Source organism: Megascapheus bottae, chromosome 3, assembly GCF_031878675.1.
Source record: "Megascapheus bottae isolate mThoBot1 chromosome 3, mThoBot2.hap1, whole genome shotgun sequence".
In the NCBI taxonomy this organism is placed as follows: domain Eukaryota; kingdom Metazoa; phylum Chordata; class Mammalia; order Rodentia; family Geomyidae; genus Megascapheus; species Megascapheus bottae.
In genome coordinates this window covers 66,752,367-66,774,654 of record NC_143511.1, presented here as the reverse complement: position 1 = coordinate 66,774,654, position 22,288 = coordinate 66,752,367, and the positions used below count along the sequence as shown (strand labels likewise).

At 34.4% G+C, this 22,288-nt stretch overlaps 1 protein-coding gene across 4 annotated transcripts in view; it reads right to left on the bottom strand.

The window, feature by feature from the left end:
* The window catches only part of Smc2 (structural maintenance of chromosomes 2), a 54,708-nt gene extending 32,843 nt beyond the window's left edge, over positions 1–21,865 (bottom strand). For 3 of the 4 annotated variants that reach the window (XM_090330356.1, XM_090330358.1, XM_090330359.1), the window contains exons 1-17: positions 21,782–21,865; positions 20,720–20,945; positions 19,999–20,148; positions 19,132–19,254; positions 17,328–17,366; positions 16,112–16,222; positions 15,885–15,929; positions 14,607–14,840; positions 14,280–14,429; positions 11,262–11,495; positions 10,674–10,833; positions 10,131–10,248; positions 9,832–9,970; positions 8,357–8,476; positions 6,398–6,602; positions 4,264–4,399; positions 919–1,043 (exon numbers count right to left, since the gene is read on the bottom strand). In XM_090330356.1, coding sequence (XP_090186482.1) covers positions 919–1,043; positions 4,264–4,399; positions 6,398–6,602; positions 8,357–8,476; positions 9,832–9,970; positions 10,131–10,248; positions 10,674–10,833; positions 11,262–11,495; positions 14,280–14,429; positions 14,607–14,840; positions 15,885–15,929; positions 16,112–16,222; positions 17,328–17,366; positions 19,132–19,254; positions 19,999–20,148; positions 20,720–20,887 — 2,257 coding nt within the window. In that variant the 5' untranslated portion in view covers positions 20,888–20,945; positions 21,782–21,865. The remainder of the gene's footprint in view (positions 1–918; positions 1,044–4,263; positions 4,400–6,397; positions 6,603–8,356; positions 8,477–9,831; positions 9,971–10,130; positions 10,249–10,673; positions 10,834–11,261; positions 11,496–14,279; positions 14,430–14,606; positions 14,841–15,884; positions 15,930–16,111; positions 16,223–17,327; positions 17,367–19,131; positions 19,255–19,998; positions 20,149–20,719; positions 20,946–21,781) is intronic. The other variant, XM_090330357.1, reaches the window with a different exon arrangement.
* Between the last annotated feature and the right edge of the window lie 423 nt (positions 21,866–22,288).

Below are 22,288 nucleotides of genomic sequence, written 5' to 3'. Positions count from 1 at the left end.
TGGACTTTCCTGCCTGGGCTGGCTTTGAATCATGATCCTCAGATCTCAGCTTCCTGTACAGGTGTGAGCCACGGGTGCCTGGCAGAAATGGTGTATTTTAAACATAAATCACACTTAGGAACATATTTGCATTATCTAAAGATTTGTGAAATTATTTCTAATAATATAAAATTGAGTTACATAAACTTTACTTATGAATTACATAAACTTTACTTATAACTTATCTACTTTAAAAAGGTTTAACACAAATTATGTCACGGGAAGTACATGCTCTGCTCTACTACTGAACTGCACCCACAACTTGTAGCATAACAATACTGTTTTCTAGAACAAGAACCAAGCACATGGCTCTTTATCCATATATGCACATCCAAGAAATCTTTTGGTGGAAAAATAAAACAAATATCAAAATTAAAAATTACCTTATCTACGGCAATACTATTTTTTAAAAAGGATAACAAAATTTAAAGTCAAGGAGCTAGTTGTAAATGGAATTGTATTGTGAATTCAAATTTTTAAGTAACAAAAAAATGGTATAAATGAAGTTAAAAGACAAGTAGCCAAAAAAACAGCTGTAATGTATACAATTTGCTAAGCATGAAAACAATGGGAAAAAACTCATCAAGAAACTAACAGAAGATACTTACAAAATATGTAAAAATCCTAAGGTCCATAGCACAGGAAAATCCCAGTATTTCAAGTAATAAGGACATACAAATTAACTAAAATACTAAAGTATCTTTAGAACTATCAAGATTGCAAAAGTTTTAGAGTCTAGAAATGAGAACTTTCACTGGTAGAAATATAGGTAAAAATTGACAAAATTGTGGTACTATATTATAAAGTTAGAAATGATCATACTCTAAGACCTAGAAATAGTATATTTGCAATTACCTTACAAAAATGAATGTGTCTTACCAATAGTTTTCTTAAGAGCATCTAATTCTTCTTGTTGCTTGTGATAGGAGCTTTGTTGGAGCTTGGTTTGTAACAAATCTGCCTCTTCTGTTTTCATCTCCCATTGCTGTTTTAATTGCCGATATCTTAGAAAAGGATAAGTAGGTTTAAAGTAAATCTGTAATAAATGTGTTTGATCTTATATATCTTATATGATATGTATTATATAATACATAGACACATTGATATACCAATAATTGCATTGTCTTATGCTTTAAAATAGTCTAGGTTAAGGTGTAAAGCAATATATAAAAGTGTAGCTCATTAACTTGGTAACTATGACTTTGAAAACTGGTTGTCAGTACCACGGTATACATAAAATAGCCTTTCTGTAAGAAGTTTCTTCATAGAAAAGGATATAAGTAACATGCTAAAAGATAGCACACAGAAAAGAAGATCTTTGCCAGCTGTGTTAAACAATGGCATATTATTCTAGAATATACAAAGAGCTCAAGAAACTAAACCCTCAGAGAATCAACAACCTAGTTAATAAATGGATAAATGAGCTACATTAAGACTTTTCAGAGAAGTAACAATGGTCAATAAATACATGAAGAAATGCTCAATATCTCTGGTCATAAGGAAAATGAATGAAACACTGAGATTTCATCTCACTCAAGGGAGAGTGGCCATCATCAAGAATATGAACGAGAGATACTGGTAAAGGAGGAGAAGGAGCCCCAATAACACAGTTGGCAGGCATGTGAACTTGTTCAAATCCAATACACTGATTGTGGGAATGTAAGCTGCCCAATCACTCTGAAAAGCAGTTTGAAGATTCCTCAAAAAAACTAAACATAAAAAACTTCCTTGTAGCTGGGAGCTGGTGGTTCATGTCTATAATCCTAACTACTCAGGAGGCTAAGATCTGAAGATCACCGTTCAAAGCTAACCCAGGCATAAAAGTCCCTGAGACTCTTATCTCCAATTAACCACCAGAAAACAAGAAGTCTTACTATGGCTCAAAGTGGTAGAGTGCTAGCCCTGAGCTGAAGCGTTCAGGGATAGCGCCCAGGCTCATAGTTCAAATTCTATGACCAACAAAACCAACAAATAACATCAACAACAAAAATTACCTTGTGATTCAGCAATACCACTCTTGGGCATTTATCCAAAAGATTACAAATTAGGAGATTGTAAACTATGTTCACAACTAGGTACAACTATGTTCACTACTGTACTATTTACCATAGTTAAGATATAGAAACAGGGGCCGGGAGTTTGGCCTAGTGGTTAAAGTGCTTGCCTAGCATGCACGAAGACCCGGGTTCGATTCCTCGGTACCACATACATAGAAAAAAGCCTGAAGTGGTGCTGAGGCTCAAGTGGTAGAGCTCTAGCCTTGAGAAAGTCCAAGGACAGTGCTCAGGCCCTGAGCTCAAGCCCAGGACTGGCAAAAAAAAAAAAAAAAAAAAAAAAAAAAGATATAGAAACAGCCCAGACGCTCCTCAAAGGATAGATCAAGAAAATGTAGAATATATAAACAATGAGATTTTATTCAACAATTAAAAAGAGCAATATTGCATCATTTTCTAAGAAATTCGGAGACAAAGGATGCCATGCTTTCACTCATATTTGGAAGTTAGAATTTATAAATGTACAACTAAACACATACAGGGTTACATACATGCGAGTGTATACTTATATGTTAACTTGTATGATACTTGCAGGGGAGAACTAAAATGTAATTCAGAAAAACCAACTCACAGTCCAACGCAATGAACATCGGGAAACTGGCACTTTAAAAGTGTGTGGGGAATAAGCAGGTAAATGAAGAGAGAAGAGAGAAAAATGTAAGCAGGTAAATGAAGAGAGAAGAGAGAAAAATGTAGTCATAATATTCAGTGCATATCCTATTAAGAATGCTGAGGGCAGTGAGGTGAAGGATGGAGAGAATGAGGAAGCAAGATACACCCAACTCATAAACTGATTTGTTGAATACTCCTTTGTACAAATACTTAGAGATAATAAAGATGCAATTTTAAAGTCTAAAAGCAAAATCTATAAACTTTTTAAGCCACTTTTATAAAAAAATTTTATCCATTTACTATAAATATTTCCAAACATTAAAAAGAAAAGAAAAAAAATCATCTAATGTTTCCAAGTCACCAACCAAGTTGAAATAGGATTTGGTAAATGTAAATAAACTCTAAACAACCAAGATACACAGTAATTATTTACAAAATAGTATGAAACATTAAAAACTATCTTTGCATAAACAAGTTTTCTAAATGCTTTTTGCAGGTTTGCATCTAAAATGCAATGAACAGTATTCAACATACAAAATACCTATTATACCAATCATATTAAATACCAAAACCTTCTTATAAAATTATCAATCTTCATTTATGAATGCTAGTACTAATGTCCTCTACTTTTGACAGTGAGACTTCATTTAGGAAACAATTTTGATCTTAATAATTTGTAATATACTGTCTTTCATTCCTTGTAATTTACCATAAATCCATCTTGTTTCTTTTGAAGGTTTTTAGCTAATTCTATCACAGTAAAATTTTAAATTAATTTAAACTGACATGACATCTTCCTCACTAGAAATTCATGCCTTGAGGGAAAAAGGACGTAACTCATTAAATAGAATCACTCAAGTATCATTGCCTCAAACTATGCTAAACAATAAATAAAAACTATTTCAAGTTATTTTTTAAAATGTAGATAGTAGAGATTTTGAGAAAAATAAGCTATTTCCCTATGATGGAGGAAACTGGTTATTGCTGATTCTTAATGTTTTCAAAATCAATTGTCTTTTACTTCAGTGCCACAAGAAGTCAGTAAGCCAGTCTGGAGAGCAAATGACCCAACAGCACTGAACGTATTAATTGTTCTAAGGAATTTATGCGTTTGTATCATTTTTTAAGAAGCTTAGAGCATCCATGTAGCACAGAAAAACTTGCTCTATGTTCCTCACACAAAGAGCTCATTTACTCTGGTTAGTATATATTACTGAAAGTAAAAACAACTAATATATATTTATATGTATATATGATGTTTAAAAGTAGGAATTTTGATATGATCTTTGATAGTATCTTACAATGGCTACTACTGACTATATGGAAATCTCTTCTGTCTACAGAGAATTTCAATAACTCAGAAACTGATTATGAAACCTTAATCCCCTCGTACTGGCAACTTTTATTTAGGCTTTTTACATTTTTATGCTTCCAAATAAAACCAAAGACACTATGAACAACACAATATCTGAATACAAAAATATTCTAGTTCTTTAAATGAAAGTAAAAGATTTCTCAAATCTTTTATAGTTTGATTAATCAAACAAAAAAATCTTACTTTTCAGCAGTGTTTTTAAGACCAGCCAATTCTTCTTCTAAAGCATGTAGCTCATTTTCCTTGGTCCTCATCTCATCTTGAATAAGTTTGAGCTCTTGAAACTTAGTTAAAATAGAAGCTGCCTGGGATCGAGCACCTAATAGGGAAAAATTCAAACAGGACTTGTACATTATGTTACCACATGCTTAATGAACAATATTAGTAAGTCATTTTTTTGTAAGAGAACTGTATAGGAAATATTTCACTAGCAAATCCTTTAGAACTCATGACGCTAAGGAAATCACTCCATCACTTGTAAACAATTATCTGACAAGGAAAAAACTGGCAGGTAACCACTGACCTGTCCATTGGGAGCATCCTTCAATAACCCAATTCCCATTTGTCAATTAAAGGGGAAGCAAGTATTCATTTTCTGAAAGCAAGCTTTGGGAAGCAGCATGCAAGTCACCATTTACTTTCCCTTTGCCATGAGAAAATGAAATGGAAGACAGGAATTAATCCTTCAGACTGAATTACAGAAAGAGAAAACCAAGAGCAGAGGCAACTATCCTGCAACAGATGCAGTATAATTATGGAATAAACTTGTAACTTATGAGGATTTGGAAGCTGATGCCAAATCATACCTGGCTTAATTTTTGGTACAGCAGAGCAAGCAGAATAAACTGACTTCCCAATATTGAGCCAGCAACCACATCATCTAGCAATGACAACTTTAAGTTTTACATTAATAAGAAAACTATATTTGATAGGAAGTGGCCAAGGTCAATTAGCAATGGCATTAAAAGCTCTTTTAACAAGAAATTTCTTAAGTAAAATTTTAAGAGCACTTGAATCATAAAAGTCTAAAAAAGTTTCTCTTGTTTTAGATATATAAAACTATTTATCTTCCACTTGCGGATCCTAATCAAGTTTATTGGGGAGTCTGATGTTTGAATACAGAATGCATTAATTGGCTAATGAAACATTAAGTCATTCTGGTTCCCAATATACAATCAGCCTTGCACGTTAAAAGCAAACCCTGAAATTAGATTGTTTGGATTCCCTCCTGTACTTTAATTTGGGCAACTGTTTATTGTGTAAGGCATTATAGAATGATAAAAATGCACTATATATCTTCATTGTACAATTATTAATTAACCTTTTGTGATCACTGAGTCCTGAAAAAGCAAGTACAGCCAGAAAACAATTTCAATTAGTAAATATAAGGAGCCATGTGGTTAGTGGTCACTGTACTGAACAGAGATTTGGAATGTCAATGTGGCAAATATTAAAAACAAGAAGATGAGTCGAACATAGTGACACCTGTGTGTAATCCCAGCTACTAGGGAGGAGAGTGAACTTGATCACTGCCTGAAAATTGCGTAAGGCTTTAAGGCACCTTATAAAAAGCTTTCACTAAAGACTGGTGAAGTGGCAGCACTGATATGATAGTTAGGTTTCCTGAGTAAGTGGGTAATTAGGCTAAAAATGCACTTAATATAAAGCCTTTATGTACTGTGACTGTAATTAGCAAAAGATTAGCATGTGCATGCAAATATCTCCAACTATGAATATCTCACTGACAAGCATTTCCTGAAAGGACAGGAAGAATAAATAGGAATGGATCTGTAATGAATAAAATTGACTATCATACTGGTAGCTCTTTAGGTTAATGATAATGTATATGTTCTCATTTTACTAACAACCAACCATCTGAAGGATATTCAAATATTAAAGCTAGTTCTTATATCTAATTAAGGATATGAAAATATTTTCTTTTTGGGTGGTATTAGGATTTTAACTCAGAGCCTATGCGAGGCTTGCACTCAACTAGTTGAGCCATAACATTTTTGTTTTGGATGGTTATTTTGTATATTATCTAGTTAGGCTGCTTTGAGCAGTAGTTCTCTAAATTTCAACCTCATGAGTATTTAGGATTATAGGTACAAGCGACTGTAGTGTTCCTTACTTTGTAACTATGTATTTGACCTTAAGTGTAAAACCTGAACTCTAATCTTGGTTCTAATTAAAGGTGAGGAATAAAACTGTCAGATAAGTAATCCCAATCCCATTTTTGCCTATTTTAAAAATGACAGAAATAGAGACTTATTTTATTTGTAACACAAGATTGCAAAGACAAGAAAAGAAAACTGACCTCCACTCAATGTCCCATGAGGATCAAACACATCTCCTCCCAGAGTTACAGTTCTAGTCATTATTCTTTTATCAAAGGCCACTTTCTTGGCATTATCCATATTGTCACAAACAAATGTTGTTCCAAAGACAAACTGCATAGCTTTCTCAAGTTCAGATTTGTATTCAACCAGCGAAAGGGCTATGTGAACATTGTTAGGACCAACCTGTATGGAAACAAATGTGCCACAGTGTGTATTATTTCCTTACTTTTGGAGTATTACTTCATAAACCAATGACAAAAGCTATTTAAGCAATATTTATTTTGTATTTAAATTTTTATGAATTCACTTGAAAGCTATGTAAATTTAAGAAATTTAAGAAAATTATAGGTGCTGGGAACTTGGGCTGGTGGTAAAGTGCTTGCCTAGCATGCATGAAGGCCTAGGTTCGATTCCTGGGTACCACATACATAGAAAAAGCTGGAAGTGGTGCTGTGGCTCAAGTAGTAGAACTCTGGCACTGAGAAAACCTAAGGACAGTACTCAGGCCCTGAGCTCAAGACCTGGGACTGGAAAAAATAAATAAAAAATTATAGGTTTAAACACTCACAGATCTATTACTAAATAAAATACTTTGCTGAATCACCATGCATCATGAGAATTTGTCAAGGAGCCAATGTCAAGTTTGTCAATCTAAAATGCACTATATAAGCAGAACTTTCTTATAAGTACAGTAATTTTCAGATCAACACAATAACACCACCTGTTTAAAGTACCAATAATTTGGTTGTTCTAAAGTAAATACTTTAGTCAAATTTAAGAACTATAAATTATAGCAGCCACCTGCCAATTATACAAATGAAAACACAATAATGGAATTAGAAGTAAACAAGCTCTGAATCTCTTATTTTGATCCAACTGCCAATTTACAACTTTTGTTTATAATGTCTATTGTTCATCTTTTGAGAAAAATTAAGCATATCAACAGAACTTAGCAGATGTCGCAGAAAAAAATAACAAAAGACACTTCAATATAACACTATTGTTTTGTTTTTTGAGATAGCAGCTACTGTTACACTGGTTTGGGGACAGATCTGAGAGCAAGTATTTTTGCTGTTACTTGAAATCCAATTGCCACCTCTGAGACTCAACCTACAGCTAAATAAACTTCAAGAGCCTTTCTTACCCAAAAAGGTGATTTTCTAAGCAAGAGAAATAAAAATCAAAAACACCGCCATTCAATTATTAGGCACTTATCCTAACTTTCCTAACCAATACATATGACAATACAACAGTACTTTAAAATAGTCAAATTGAAGAACTATAAATTATAGCAGCCACCTGCCAATTATACAAATGAAAACACAATAATGGAATTAGAAGTAAACTAGCTCTGAGTCTCTTATTTTGATCCAACTGCATTAAAGGAAAAAGACATAGAGGTATTTCAAATATTGATCTGCAAAGTTCAACCCAAACTTCAGAGATGAGTTATTTTCACTACCACTCAAGTCATGTGAATATCTAAATCTAAGGTCATTTTTTAAACACTAAAGTCATTTTGAGTTGTTAAAGAGCATTCTACTCTTCTAATACTTTTATTCTCTTGTTATGTAACTGTAGAAAGGAGGCAACCCTAGTAATTTTCTATCTAATTTTTTTTTAAACATACCCCAATTAAAACTTTTGCTGGGGCTGGGAGGTTGGCCTAATGGTAAGAGTGCTTGCCTAGCATGCATGAAGATCTGGGTTCGATTCCTCAGTACCACAGATACAGAAAAGGCCAGAAGTGGTACTGTGGCTCAAGTGGTAGAGCCCTAGCCTTGAAAAAGCCCAGGGAAAGTGGTCAGACGCCCCGGGACTGGGAAAAAAAAAACAACTTTTGTTGGTCCTGCATGGTTTTGCCCCCTAAAGTTAATGTTTTCTATGATTAAAAGTAATGGTACAGTTTAAAGTATCATTAAGATAAGAAAACTTACAAGATTTTGAGCAATCTTCAGAGTTTCTGGAGCAATACATCGGGCTGAAATTTTATTGAGGGGAATTATAGTGTAACGACGCTTCAATTCCCCTTTCTCTAGTAATTTTTTACCAGTAACCTAAAACATTCATTTGAAATTGAAAGAATTATTAATGATACAGAATATTAAAATATAAGTGAAAATTTAGGTATCTCAAATTAAACAAATGCTCATTGCGTCCTAGACCCAACACCTTGAGTTTATAAAAACATACAATAGTTTATTAGTCATAAAAAAGATGCTGCCATTTACAATAATATGAATCTGAAAAATATGCTGTCACATAAAAGACAAACTCAGAAAGAATAATATTGCATGATCTCAAGTATATGAAGAATCTTAACAAAAAAAGAAAAAAAAGAAGAAGAAAGGAAGAAAGATAGGAAGAAAGGAACAACCAAGCCAAAACAAACAGAAGAAACTGGATGCTGTCTAATCCTAGCTATCCAGTAACGTGAGATCTGAAGATAATGCTATGAGGTAAAGTTGGGTAGGAAAGTCTGTGAGTCTCAAGTGCTATCCTTGAAAAACAACAAAAAAGTTCAAGGATTAGTACTTGGACTGGCACACACGTCCAGACATAGACACATACACACTCAAATATAGGCATCTACCACTATTTGTCCATTGCAAAAATAATTAATTGATCATGGGCTACATAGCAAACCTTAACTCTTAATAAGTATCTTTGCAATACTAACGGATAGTTTTCTACAGGAAAGGCTTACTTGGGACAAAGAGAGGAAAGAAATGAAGTAAATACAACCAGCCGGGAGTTTGGCCTAGTGGTAGAATGCTTGCCTAGCATTCTGAGTCTGACTCCTCAGTACTACATACATAGAAAAAAGCCAGAAGTAGTGCTGTGGCTTACGTGGTAGAACTCTAGTCTTGAGAAAACCCAAGTGCTCAGGCCCTGAGCCCAAGCCCAGGACTGGGGAAAAAAAAAAGTAGACACAATGATATTTAGCTTAAATTTTAGTTAGATAAGATGAATAAGTCTAGAAATATAAGGCATAACATGAGAAGCAGAGTTAATATTATACTATGTATTTTAAAAATTTGCCATGAGGAATAGATTTGTTTTTTACAACCAAAAAAGGTATAAAATCATCATATACAATGTGACAGATATGTTACTAAATTCATCTATAACAGCCATTTTACTATACAGTAACAGTGTATACTTTCAATGCATAAAAAACCAGTAAGAACCCCAAACAGGCATTTACTCTCAGATCATTTTATTATTTAAGTATAAACTTACACATGAAAGTGAATCTTCTGGAATAAAGTTATAAAAAAACATCAGTAACTGAATAGTTGTACCTTATAAAAATAAGTGACCTAAAACATACATAAAGTACACAATTCTTCTAGCAGCATACTGTTTCCAAGTGAAACACTAATTTTAACTTTAAATAGAATCAGCTTACCTCTGTGTCCACTACAACATTGTAGAGTCGTTCCCCAGCCACTAATTCTAAAGCTGTAGTAGCAGAATTATCTTTCACCTTAATAAGAGAAGCTACAAGTCCTTTCACACAGTTTCTATTCCAGTTCTTCTCTGGATCCCTAAAATTGCAAAGTAGAAGAAAATTTTCTTTCACAAGAATTCTGCCTATGAACATTTGAAATATTCCAATAAATGTTTAAGGGGAAAAAATAGCAATAAAAGAAAATGAACTTAATTTTAGTTAATAATACAGTAAAATACAATGTTTATGTCTCTTACTTGTATGCAAATCCAAGATTAGGAAATCTGGCCAGGAGAGCCTCATATTTTTCTTTCAATCTATTGATATCACGAGACAGCTGCCTACGCTTTTCCAAAAGGTTTTCCTCCTTATTTTCTGAGGATGAAAGTGTAAGTAAATTGAAACCACATTAAAAAAATTCTACCATGTTAATAAAAATATAAGGAAACCCTTCTTCAGAAGTGTTCCTAGAAGCAAATATAAATTTCTGGTAAGTATTAAATAAAAAGAGGTATGCTTACTATTCAAGTATCTATTCAATTACGAAGTAGAAATACAATATTAAATAGTATAATATTCATTTCTAGAAACCACATATGAACTGTCTTCTAATGTAGAAATGTACAATATGCATTTCATGACCATCAAATAACCTAAATTATCAAAAATTTGTCCACATATATCAAAGGGATTAGTACTTTTATGGCATTTAGAAACAAATGTTTCTTATTTATTGTCTTTAAGTTAGTTTCTACCAACGACCTCCTAAAGATTAAGTTATCTTGTCTTTAAAGTCAAACCTTCATAATTTAATTTCCTCATTTCAGTTTCAAGTTTTTCTTTGAGTTTTTTTACAACTTCTAAAGCTTCTTGATCCTTCCTGTAGCCGCTATCCATCTTCTTCACTTCTGCTTGTTTATTTTTCAATTCCTGTTGGGCATGTTTCAACTTCATTTGAGCCTGTGATAGAAAAATGTAACCAACTACATGAGGTCTGTGCCAGTAATTAAATGGCCACGGATTCAGATTGGTTTAAGATACGCAAGCCTTAAAAATTTAACTGGTCTAGTTTAAGAACTAGAAATAGTAAGTAAAGCAGTTGGAACGACAGTTTTGTTTTGCTGTTAAAGCGTAAGGCCTCAATATACGTCAATAAAACAAAGCAGTAACCTGAAATATGCTAATTTAAATTTTATAGCATTCTTCAACAATCTATCATCAAAATTTAAGAATTAAGTATTTTTTATTTTTTTCTGTATTAGGTACAGAATAGGAGAATAAAATAAAATAGTTCATTGACAATATTTTAAATCAATTCCAGAGCAGGTAAAAGCTTAAAAAAAGAACAACAATAAGATAATCTCACAATATTTAATGTCTGTCTTTACCTGTTTGGCCTCTGTCTGAGCTTTACTTATATCATTTTTACAAGCTATCATTTGACCAGCAAGTGTTGCTTCTGCTCCATCTTCATTACTGGACAAGCCTGCAGAAACAGCATTGAAATGCTGCTGAGCAGCAGCCAAAGCTTCAGCATCTTTATTACTTGCTTCTTGAAGGCTATGCAGCCCATCTGTTATCTTTTTTACTTCTTTCTCCTTTGCTGCTAAAGTTTTGGAGTCCTGTAGAAAGAAATACCAAGTTGAAAAAATGCTATATTTAAAGAAAAACATCAACTGTATTTTCTTACATACACATATCTTTATGGCATTAAACTTCAAAGCAATTTGAAGTAGGCATAATAGAGAAAATAAAATAGTCTCATTCTGAAATTCACCATTTGGGGGAATATGACTCATAATATACCTCAAATAGTTTCATCCCATAGCTGATAGCAAAATGCACTCAAATAAATCTTGGCATATGTAAATAAATCACTTAAAGAGGTTGTAAATCCCTAAATCTACAAACCTGAAACAAGTTGTCCCACACTATGATTAAAAGCAAAGGGTTTAAAATTAAGAGTATATATTAAAATACTTTATAGCTCAGGGTCAGTGTCAAGCCCCATAACAAACAAACACACACACAGAGTAGTAGTTTAACCATTTATATGACATACTAGCATATGACATTAGTACTAAAAAATAAAAATTCAGGGTTATGAGTTTAGCTTGGTGGTAGTTATGTTTACCTAGCATGCACTACCGGGTTCCATTCCTCGGTACCACATACATAGAAAAAGCCAGAAGTGGTGCTGTGGCTCAAGTGGTAGAGCTCGAACCTTGAGAAAAGCCTGAAGACAGTGATCAGGCCCTGAGTTCAAGCCCCATGACTGACAAGATAAAAAAATAAAAACAAAATAAAATAAAAATTCAAGTATGTCACTTGCATCAAAGTGACCAGAAACTCTAAGCCACTTAATTAGCTCATGATTTGATTCAAACATTGGGTATTAGAAGTGCTTATTGTATCCTGTTACTGCCCCTAAGACACCAAAGACACAGTCATCAAGGAGCTCATATTCTAAAGTGGAAGAGATGGACAACAAATAAATAAAGCAAAGTTAAGGAAAAGTTATGGGAACTATATTTTTAAGAACAAGGGAGCTAGGCGCTAGTAATCCCAGTTACTCATAAGGCTGAAATCTGATGAACATGGTTCAAAGCCAGCCCAGACAGGAAAGCTCATGAGACTCTTATCTCCAACTAACCACCAGAAAACCAGAAGTGGAGCTGCGAGCTACTGTTCAGCAAAAATATCTGAGACAGAGTTCATGCCCTGAGTTCAAGCCCTAGTACACACTAAGAAAAGAAAATGAAATGAAAAAAAAATCCAATGAATTCATTCCAGTCTTCCTCTCCCCCGAACAGTTTTTCAATTATTTAGGCCAATATCTCACATCATCCTAGTGTACAAAACTCAGGGTTATTTGCTTTGTGAGGTCCCTTAACTATGGCTGAAATTCCATCTGTCTGGGGAGCTTTTCTGAGCCATTAGTAACTAGCTCACAAAATTCTATACTTTATTAACTAACTGTAATTAGTAAATCTATGTCATGGACTACTTTGTTTATGAGAATTTTTTTTCTCACTGGACTGAGTCAAATAACCAGTGCCCAGTGAAACTGATTCACATACTTTGAAGAGTTAAGCCTAGTTGGTTTCAAAAGTGTGAACATTCAGAAAGTATCAGGAGAAATCTATACTTGTAATATAAATACAATATATCTGCTAAAACATCAAAAGTAAAAGGACACAAGAAAGAACAACCAGTAACTCTGAGGGCTTGCTGAGAAAAAGGAGAAAAAAAGTGAGTCAAAAACCAAAGGAGCAATACACATAGTTTTATATACCAGAATATAAAAAGATATTACAAACTGAATTCATCTGCTGTGTATCATATCACAAACTGTTATTTATGCATGTCATATTCATGTTTTAATGTTTTGTTCATATGTTCACACATTGTTGAGGTCAACTTTATTTCTGGAAAACAATGTCTCATTGGATACTATGGAGAAATACTTTAATTTTATGAAGCTAATGCCTTAAAATGCAAATATGTATTTTAGTTACACAGATTTTGCCTAAAAAAACAAAACACAAGAAACCAGCGGGGGATGGTGGCTCACACCTGTAATCCTAGCTACTACTCAGGAGGCTGAGTCTGAGGATTGCAGTTCAAAGCCAGACCAGGTGCTACAGACCATGAGACTCATACATCCAGGGACTCCTGTTATTAGGAATGATCTCTAGCCACCATTCCTTGCAAAGTACCTTTGTTTCCATCCTGCAACTTTCTGAGGACCCTGCTTTAGCAATTCTCCCATCTGTCATTTGTATCCCAAATATTTTTTTTTTTTTTTTTGCCTGTCCCAGGCCTTGAACTCAGAGCCTGGACACTGTTCTTGTGCTTTCTCATGGCTAGAGCTACAGCACCAATTTCAGCTTTTTTTTGTGTATAGGTTACCGAGAAACCAAACCCAGGGCTTTGTGCGTACTAGGTAAGCACTCAGCCATTAGGCCATGCTCCGGCCCTTCTATTGTATTTTTATGTTATTTATTTACTAAAAACTCAAATAAAAGCAATTTTCAACATTGTTCTTCAGTTAGGTTTTTATATCCTTTTCAGAAATTGTATTTACTCATATTTTTATGTCATATTGCAGAATGTGAAAGCTGTCTCTTTAAGGCTACTCCTCCTTAAAATATTTTTCCTTAGCTTCTAGAACTTACTGGTATGATTTTCCTTATATCTTCAATCACCTTCTTCATTCTTCATTTCCTCTTCCTAATACATGATTAATTATGGGAGGAATCAAACTTTAGATCTGATATATATTCATATGTTTAATAATTTTATACAATCTAATGAACCTGCATACTAATTTAGTTCATAGTACTCATTGGATATCAATAAAATGGATAAATGTATTAGCAGAAATTAAGTTTCTTATGACTTACCTCAACCATATTTTTTTCTAGCTCTTTGCGTTTGTTTTCTTCGCTTGCTAGATTTTTCTTCTTGAGGTCAAAAGCACTTTGAGATTTAGTATTAACTCGCTGAGCCTCTGTAAGAGCATCTTCTAAAGATCGGAGTATACCTCCAACTTCCTATAGCCAAATGCACATAAATTAATAAAAATCTGTTCAGCTTGTAATTGCCTTCTATTTCTATATATTTTATCTTTAGAATCCGTTTAATTAACAAAGCAAATAGCAAACAATATCCTGTGGATTAAAAGAAGCTGTGTATTTTCCCAAATTACATTATCTAAGTTATTTTCTGACCTTGTCTTTATTTTTTTCCAACTCTTCTATTTCATGATTAAGTGCCTTTATTTTTTTATCATTCTCAGATAATTTTTCTTGAAGCTTTAAGACTTTATCCTGCATTTCTTTTAATTCCCCAGCTGAGCGTTCTTTGGTATCTTCAGCCAGCAAAAATTGATAAGCAATATATAAACGACTCAAATGTTCTATTTCTCTCATTACTTTTTGATATTCCAAATAGGAAGATCTTTCCTGAAACAGAAGAAAATAATAACACAACATAGATACTTTTAAAGACTTCCAACATGTATCAAAAAACTTTATGTAACAGCTTGTGTTTTAAATAATTATGTCATTTATAATTTTTCAAAGCTTTAACATAAAAACTTACGCTGGTTAGACAGCCTTATAAGATAAGCATATGATGATTATAAGGTAACTACAATGAAAACTATGTGAAATTTCTTCTAATTAGGCAATTGAAATTACATAAGAAATTCTGGATCATAAACTGGTGGAAATAAAGGAGTCTACGCAGACAATTTTGACTTACAGGGCTTTCCTACTGAATGTGTTTTGTAGCAATATTACCATGCCTACCAATATTTTTCATACATTATCAGAGTTGATATTCATAAAGGTCTACATAAAGCAAAGTAACTAACTAAACTCCTTAATTTGCAGATAAAACAACAAACTCAGAGTGGTGAAATAACCTATGTCTCCAGACTTAGAAAGAATGTAGCAAAATCAGGTTTGAAAGCTAAATTTGAATTCCTGATCCAGTGTTTTCTATGTAATCATGCACTTAAAGGGAATATCTGCAAGATCAATATTTTAGCTTTCCAGTCTCATCTAGACTACTATGTATCTTCGGAGGGTAGGTCAAATAGTTGTAAATTTTAATGGTCATTCAATAAATTCCTAAGTGAGTTCTCTTTTAAGGTAACATATTTTATGCAAATGCATTCTTTCAGTGAGGCATTATACCAAAGTCCTGCTACAGATGGAGCAGTAAATATTATAGAAAACACTCAATCCTGTTTCAACACTTTTCAAGTATAAAATGTCTTGTAATATATCATTTTCTGAGTAATTCAGTCTATTCTTCAAAATTACTTGGAGTAAACACATGTCCTTTACAAGCAGAAGGTTGAATTATGGAGTAACACCATGAACTCAGTCAATATTAGAGGAAAATCCCCAGAAAATGGTAGACACTTCATTCCGATTTGCATGTTCTGGGACATATCACCAATTTTGAAAGCCATTCCAACTGTTGTCACAAATGCCTACCTCTTTTAATTTCTGAATGGTTGGAGTAATCTCTTCTTCAAGTATCTAAAAAATAAAGGAAATATATTATTTGCAGCCTATCAAATACAATTTTAAAAATAAAAATAAAATGAAAACAAGTAACACAGATAACTATGGGAAAATGAACTGAGAGAAAATTTTCCAGAAACTCCACATGAAAAATTATTACTTTTTTCACCAACTATGTTTTAGGCAAATTACATTACCGACTTTATTTCTTTCAGCTTAGCTTCCTTTTTTTCTATTGTTTTTTGGGCTGCTATTTTTTTGTATTCATACATTCTAGTTCCAGCTGCTTCTTCTATCATGGATAAAATCTGGAATGACAATTGTATTAAGACTATAAGTTAATGTTGCTCATTGGAATTTACATTGTATAGTTGATAGACTGACCTTGCTTAGATCTTCTTCCTAATAATCCCCAAAGAACATAGAAATTAAATACATGTACACACATTAACTATCATCTTTAAGACACATATCTGATATCCTTACTCTTCTAAAGCCAAGCCTGCTGCTATAGGAAGTTCCTTAAGTTTATTTCATCTACAAGTGAAGTAAATGATTCCTGTATAAAAATACAGTATAAAATACTGTATAAAAAGGGGAAGGAAAATGCTGCCCCATTCTACTCTTATTTTGGAATTCTAAAAATTCTTTCAGTGACATAACATTAACTTTCCAACTGTAGAACATGCACATGGGGTGGGGGTAGTTTTCATTTCCTCCGTATCTCAGTTTTTCCATCCAGAGTACTGATAGTGTCCTGTAACACTACTAGAGATTATGCAAAAGAATAGATGTGAAGAAAGGAAGAATTAATCGATGGTAATTTTGTAACATAGGCATGTTTGCCAGCACCCTTCCTTCCAGCAGCTCCTACAACCTCAAGAGGATTTACATTCTGGAACCCATTAAGACATCTAAGTGTCTGGCAAGTTTTCCCATAATGTGATTTAAAGAAAATAAATGACCTCATTCAAAGAGCAGTACTATCAATATCAATCTTATTGGTAGTTTACCATAGATTATATTTAAAGAGCCTTTAATCATATAAAGAAATATTCATTCCTTCATACCAACTACTGTCAAGGTAGCTTCAAGAGAAAATGAAGCACTAATGCCTTCAGTAATATATTCTATTTCCATACAAATCTTTTAGTTAGGAAAGATTTTCTGTAGCGATTAATCCTGACATGGTTCATCCATTGAGCAAGGATGAATGAAACATTAAAAATCTCATTTAATGCTGGACCTAATACTAAATATTAAACTATTTTCTTTACTAATTTCTTACTAATTATTATCAAACAATGTTTCTAAGAATTTTAATGTGAGAAACAAATTTTTTAAATGACTAGTTAGAAGATTAAAACAGTATCTATGATTAGTATTTTTGTTATACATAAATAATATTCTTACCTCAGGAGGCTTCATATTTAATACTTTCGTAATTCGACCCTGAAAATAAAATAATAGCAAATATTGTCATTTACTAAGTGGTAAGAGATAATTTAAGAAATGAAACACAATCAGACAATTTTTTGAGACAATATTAACATGTACTAGTGATACCAATTAACTTATTTTTGAAGGATACATTCAGATAATTTACAAAATGAAACAAAATCAATTTTTCTGAAATAATTTTAACATGTAAAAGTACAGCTAAAATCAGTAGATACATAGATTTATATATTCGATGTCATATTTAATATTAGTAATAAATTTAATATCAAATATTAATATATATGTAGGATATAACAAGTAGATAGTTATTCTGACACACTATAATTTGCAGTTTTTGTTGGAAACTTAATCCCAATGCAAGTGCCAGAAGGTAGTACTTAATAAGAGGTGATTAGGTCATGATACCTATACTAACGAAGAAACCAATAATAATGGGATTGTGTCAGTAATAAGTTAGTGGCTCCCTCTTTCTCTCTTGCTTTTGTTATAGCATGACCTAGTTCTCTCTAGATGCCTGTGCCATGCTTCTTCTGTCTTGGCTTGGCCTTTCCAACCACTAGTATCAAAAACCAAAAAATTCCTCTTTATAAATTAACTAGACTTATCAAAGTCTAGTCTAGACTAGACTTTGCAATACAAAATGGATAAAGTCCTTTGCAGCTCCTGCCCCTGACCCTGCTGTGACTCTCTCTGACAGAAGATATCAAATAAAGTAACTCAAGACATCAGCCTTTACTTTCTTTTGCATATCTCTAAATGAAATTATTCATACTTTTATGCTTGAAAGATTAAATGTTTTAGAGTCCATAATTTAAAAGATAATGAATGATATTATGGCATGGATATGAAATCTACTTAGTTGAAGGCCTGGTTCTTAAAGCACTATTCAGAGGTAAGATTTTAGAAGTGATTATAAGAGTAGAGTACTGAGCTAGTCAGTCAGCTGATTAAATCATTGATGGACTCCTCACTGAAGGACTACTGGGAAGGAGTGATTACTCTGAATGGTATGGCCTGACTGGGTATAGGCAGCTGGGAGTACATCCTTGAAGATCTTATTTTGTCTCCTGTTTCTCTGCTTCTTCCTCTTCTTATCTCCTGGCCTCCATAAGGTAACCAGCTTTCCACTGCCACCCTATTGTACCATGTTTTAGCCTGGCTTCGAGCACATGGCAATAGAGCCAGCCAATCACAAACTGAAACCTTTGAAAAGTCAAAATAAATCTTCCCTCCTTTAAGTTGCTATTTGCAAATATTTACTGACTAATATATGGCAGTATTTGCAAATTTTGTATATATTTTTCTTGTAGTAACAAAATAAATCAAAGAAAATTACTTATCTTAAAAATTCAAATGTATGCAAGATAGTGATACAACTCACTAAAGTATTTCTTAAAAAGGTGCAAAAACCAAGCATAACAGTAAATAAAATCAGAAAATAAAGATACAAATTAAAAGAAAAATAAAAAAGAACATTTTTCTATTGTAATAACTTGAAGACTGATGTTAAAAATTTGGGGTATACTGCACTCACAACTATAATTCTACATACTCAGGAGGCTGACATGAGAGGATCTTGGTTCAATGTGAGCCTCAGTAGAAAAGCCCGACAGTCTTCAATTAACCAGAAAAAGGTGAAAACTGGAAGCATAATTCCACTGATAGGAAAGTCAGCTACAATAAAAAAGCTAAGCAAGATCATAAGGTTAAAGCCCTAGTACTATTATGTATACATATAAAGACCTAAACAAAATACCTGCATGATGAGAAAGTGAGGATTGTTAACATTCAGGCCAACAGAACAGAAGAGATCTTGTACTCGAGTGTTGTTTGCATTTACTCCATTGATCAAATATTTATTTCTTCCACCAATAACCACCTAGAAAGCAAATATTAATATATACATATAAATCTACATGCACAGCTGATGTTAAAACTATTAATATGTCTATTTCCTATATTTATTTGTGCATTCCAGTTAACAGAAAACACCAATCCTGAGTAAATAATGTAAGGATAGTCAAAGAGAATATTAATTCCAGTCAAGGCAACTCAAGTATTTTTGCTAATGTGTTATGTAATTGTATAACATAATAAGATCTGACCCAAAGGAGAAATAGGCTATCTCAAAAGACAGCAAGATCAAAGTTGTTGGAAGTATTTAACCGTTAAGGAACATTCTCAAGTATGGTTTACGAGTCAAGTATGGTTCAGTTCTTATATAAATGACCTTCTATAGCTCTTCCAATCCTCTTAGTTTACAATAATAGCTCTATGATCAAAATTTTAAATACGGTCATCCATCACTTAACCTTAAGGTATATGTTCTGAGAGTGAATTACTCAGAAATTTCAGCATTGAAATATTCACATAAACTAAGATGGCTATGACATCAGTAGATGAGATAATTTTATGTGACCACTGTAATATATGCAATTCGATATTGAATGAAACATGATTATGCATGAGTGTGTAAGAATTATACCTTAAGAACCCTAATCAGTACCCAATTCATCTATCATGCTCAAAAACATTGCCCCTAGCACTTTTTGCAAAGCCATACTGCCAACAACAAATCAAATATGAAAGTACTTAGGACATCCAAGTATTTATAGACACTTACCTGTCTTGTTACTGTGATTTCATCATGAGCTTCAAATCCCAGGGGGCTTTGCTTTTTGTCTGAATTATCAAAGGTGATTGACACAGAGGCTTTGGTAATTCCAGCCTGCCCATTTTTGTAAACTAAATCTTGTAAATTAGAAGCCCGAACCTAAAATTAAAAACAAACAACAAAAAAAAATTTGCCAACTACAAACCCCATATTGCTCAGTGTAGCAATAAAATGTGGTTTTTGGCAATGGAAATCCCACTCACATAGCACTTAAGTCAACAAGGGCAGGTACATGGACTCTGGTATCCAGACAAAGAATATCAACCTCTAATGACTGCTTTTCTCCTCCACTGAACTGTTTCCTAGGTATTCAGTGTTAATTTGCAAGATTTAGTGTCTATGAGTTGCATTATTATCTAATATATTAGTATGTCTTAAACGAAATAGTGGAGAGGGGGAGTGGGAATAAACTCTGAAACTGACTTAAAATACTTGAGTGTGGGCATTATTCTCAAACATCTTTTTAGGGTGAACCTTAGGCAGTACCTCTAAGTTTCTATTTTCCTATTTAACAGAGGAATAATTTCCTTAAACAATCATACCGAAGTATGCCATGAATGATACGTTTAAAAGAAAAATAAAATGAAAGTATTGCCAACAGTCACAAAGATTTAATAAGGAATCCTTCACCAAGCTTCAAGTCACAGAAATCATAATGTTTATTCCTTACCTGAGACAGGTTGGAGATGCCTAGCAAGAAACAGATGGAGTCCAATATGTTGGATTTCCCACTACCATTCAGGCCAGTAATAGCGTTGAAAAGAGGGTCAAAACCATTGACTTCAGTTCTCTGCGCATAAGACTTGAAACCCTCAAGGACTATTGACTTAATATGCATTTTGAAACTGATGGATCGGTAGACCTCTGCTAGGTATGGAGAAAAGCACAAGCCAGGTCTGTACAAAGCAAAAACATCATGTGGGTGAAATGTCAATCTGAATCTAGAGTGATTATAAGGCACTACCACAGGAATGAGGCACTACAAGGCAACAGAAATGAAACTGTCACCGAGAGGTATTTTCCGCCTACTGTAAAGTACACTACTTGGAAACTGATCTGGAAATCCTAACTCTATCAATATGCACACCTTCTTTTCCAAGCTTGCCTTTTACTTTCACGTCACAGCTGACAAAGACTACTGATTTTTACACGGTTCGTTCACATCTTTCATTACTCGTCTATCCGCAAACGACACCTTACTGAGGTACTTCCTGACTTCTTACTGTAAAAGAGCAATTCCACCCGTCCTCTACTTGGGCTCTCTTCAAGGAATTTTAAGTTGCCACTGAACAACATTTATCTGTCCAACTCATCACGAGGTTAAGTTCCTGCACGATCATTCCCTGGCGTTCCTGGCTGGGATCCCCCCCCCCCTCCAACAGTGCCTGGACGAGGGCTAGAAGAACGACCCCATATTCAGGAACGACATGGAACGAATCGCATCTTCTCCTGCCTCTGGGGTCTGACCCATAGGATTCCCTTGTTTCCCTAGGCCTTCCTTTCCAGAGCACTTCTTCGGCCGTTAGATATGCCTCATCTCCGCCCCCCCACCCCCCGCCCGGGTCCCTCTGGAGCTTCACGTCCAATCCGCCACCCCATCTCCCGCGGGATCCCCGGACAGGCCCCACCCGCTACTTCTAGAGCCTCCGTGGTGCCGCTTCGGGCTGCCCGGTGCCCGAAATGTCTCCAGAGTTCCTCCCAATCATAAAGGCCACGGAAGGACCAACGGTACCTGGCTAGGGGGAACTACGAAGCAATTTCTACCATACCGGCTACGGACTAGCACTACTCACAGCAGCCGCGCCGGAACTATTTATCCCTTTGAATTTAGGCGCGAGCGAAGGACCTCACCTCAGCGGCTTCTTTCCTCCGCCGGTGCCTATCACATGCCTGATTGTTGGGTTTCATTCTTACTTACCAAAGAGAGACACCAATGAGACGAGCGATGATAAGCAAGAGAGTGTCAATCGTCGACGCTCCAGGAATACAATTTTCTGGGCCTGAGGACTGACGGAGAAGGTGGTATCCATGGATATTGGCGTCAGGCACTCTTTGGACAGCCCCACGCCTCGTTGCGCGGCGCCCGCCCCTCCACGCCTCAGGCCCCTTCCGGCCGCGGGCTGTGCTTCGCAGACCCCGCCTTCTGGAGGCCCGGGGCAGGACTGGAGAACCTGGCTGGGTTTCCTCAGGCCATCCGAGCTGGCGGGATGACTGACGTTCCTTTAAAGTATTCTCTCTG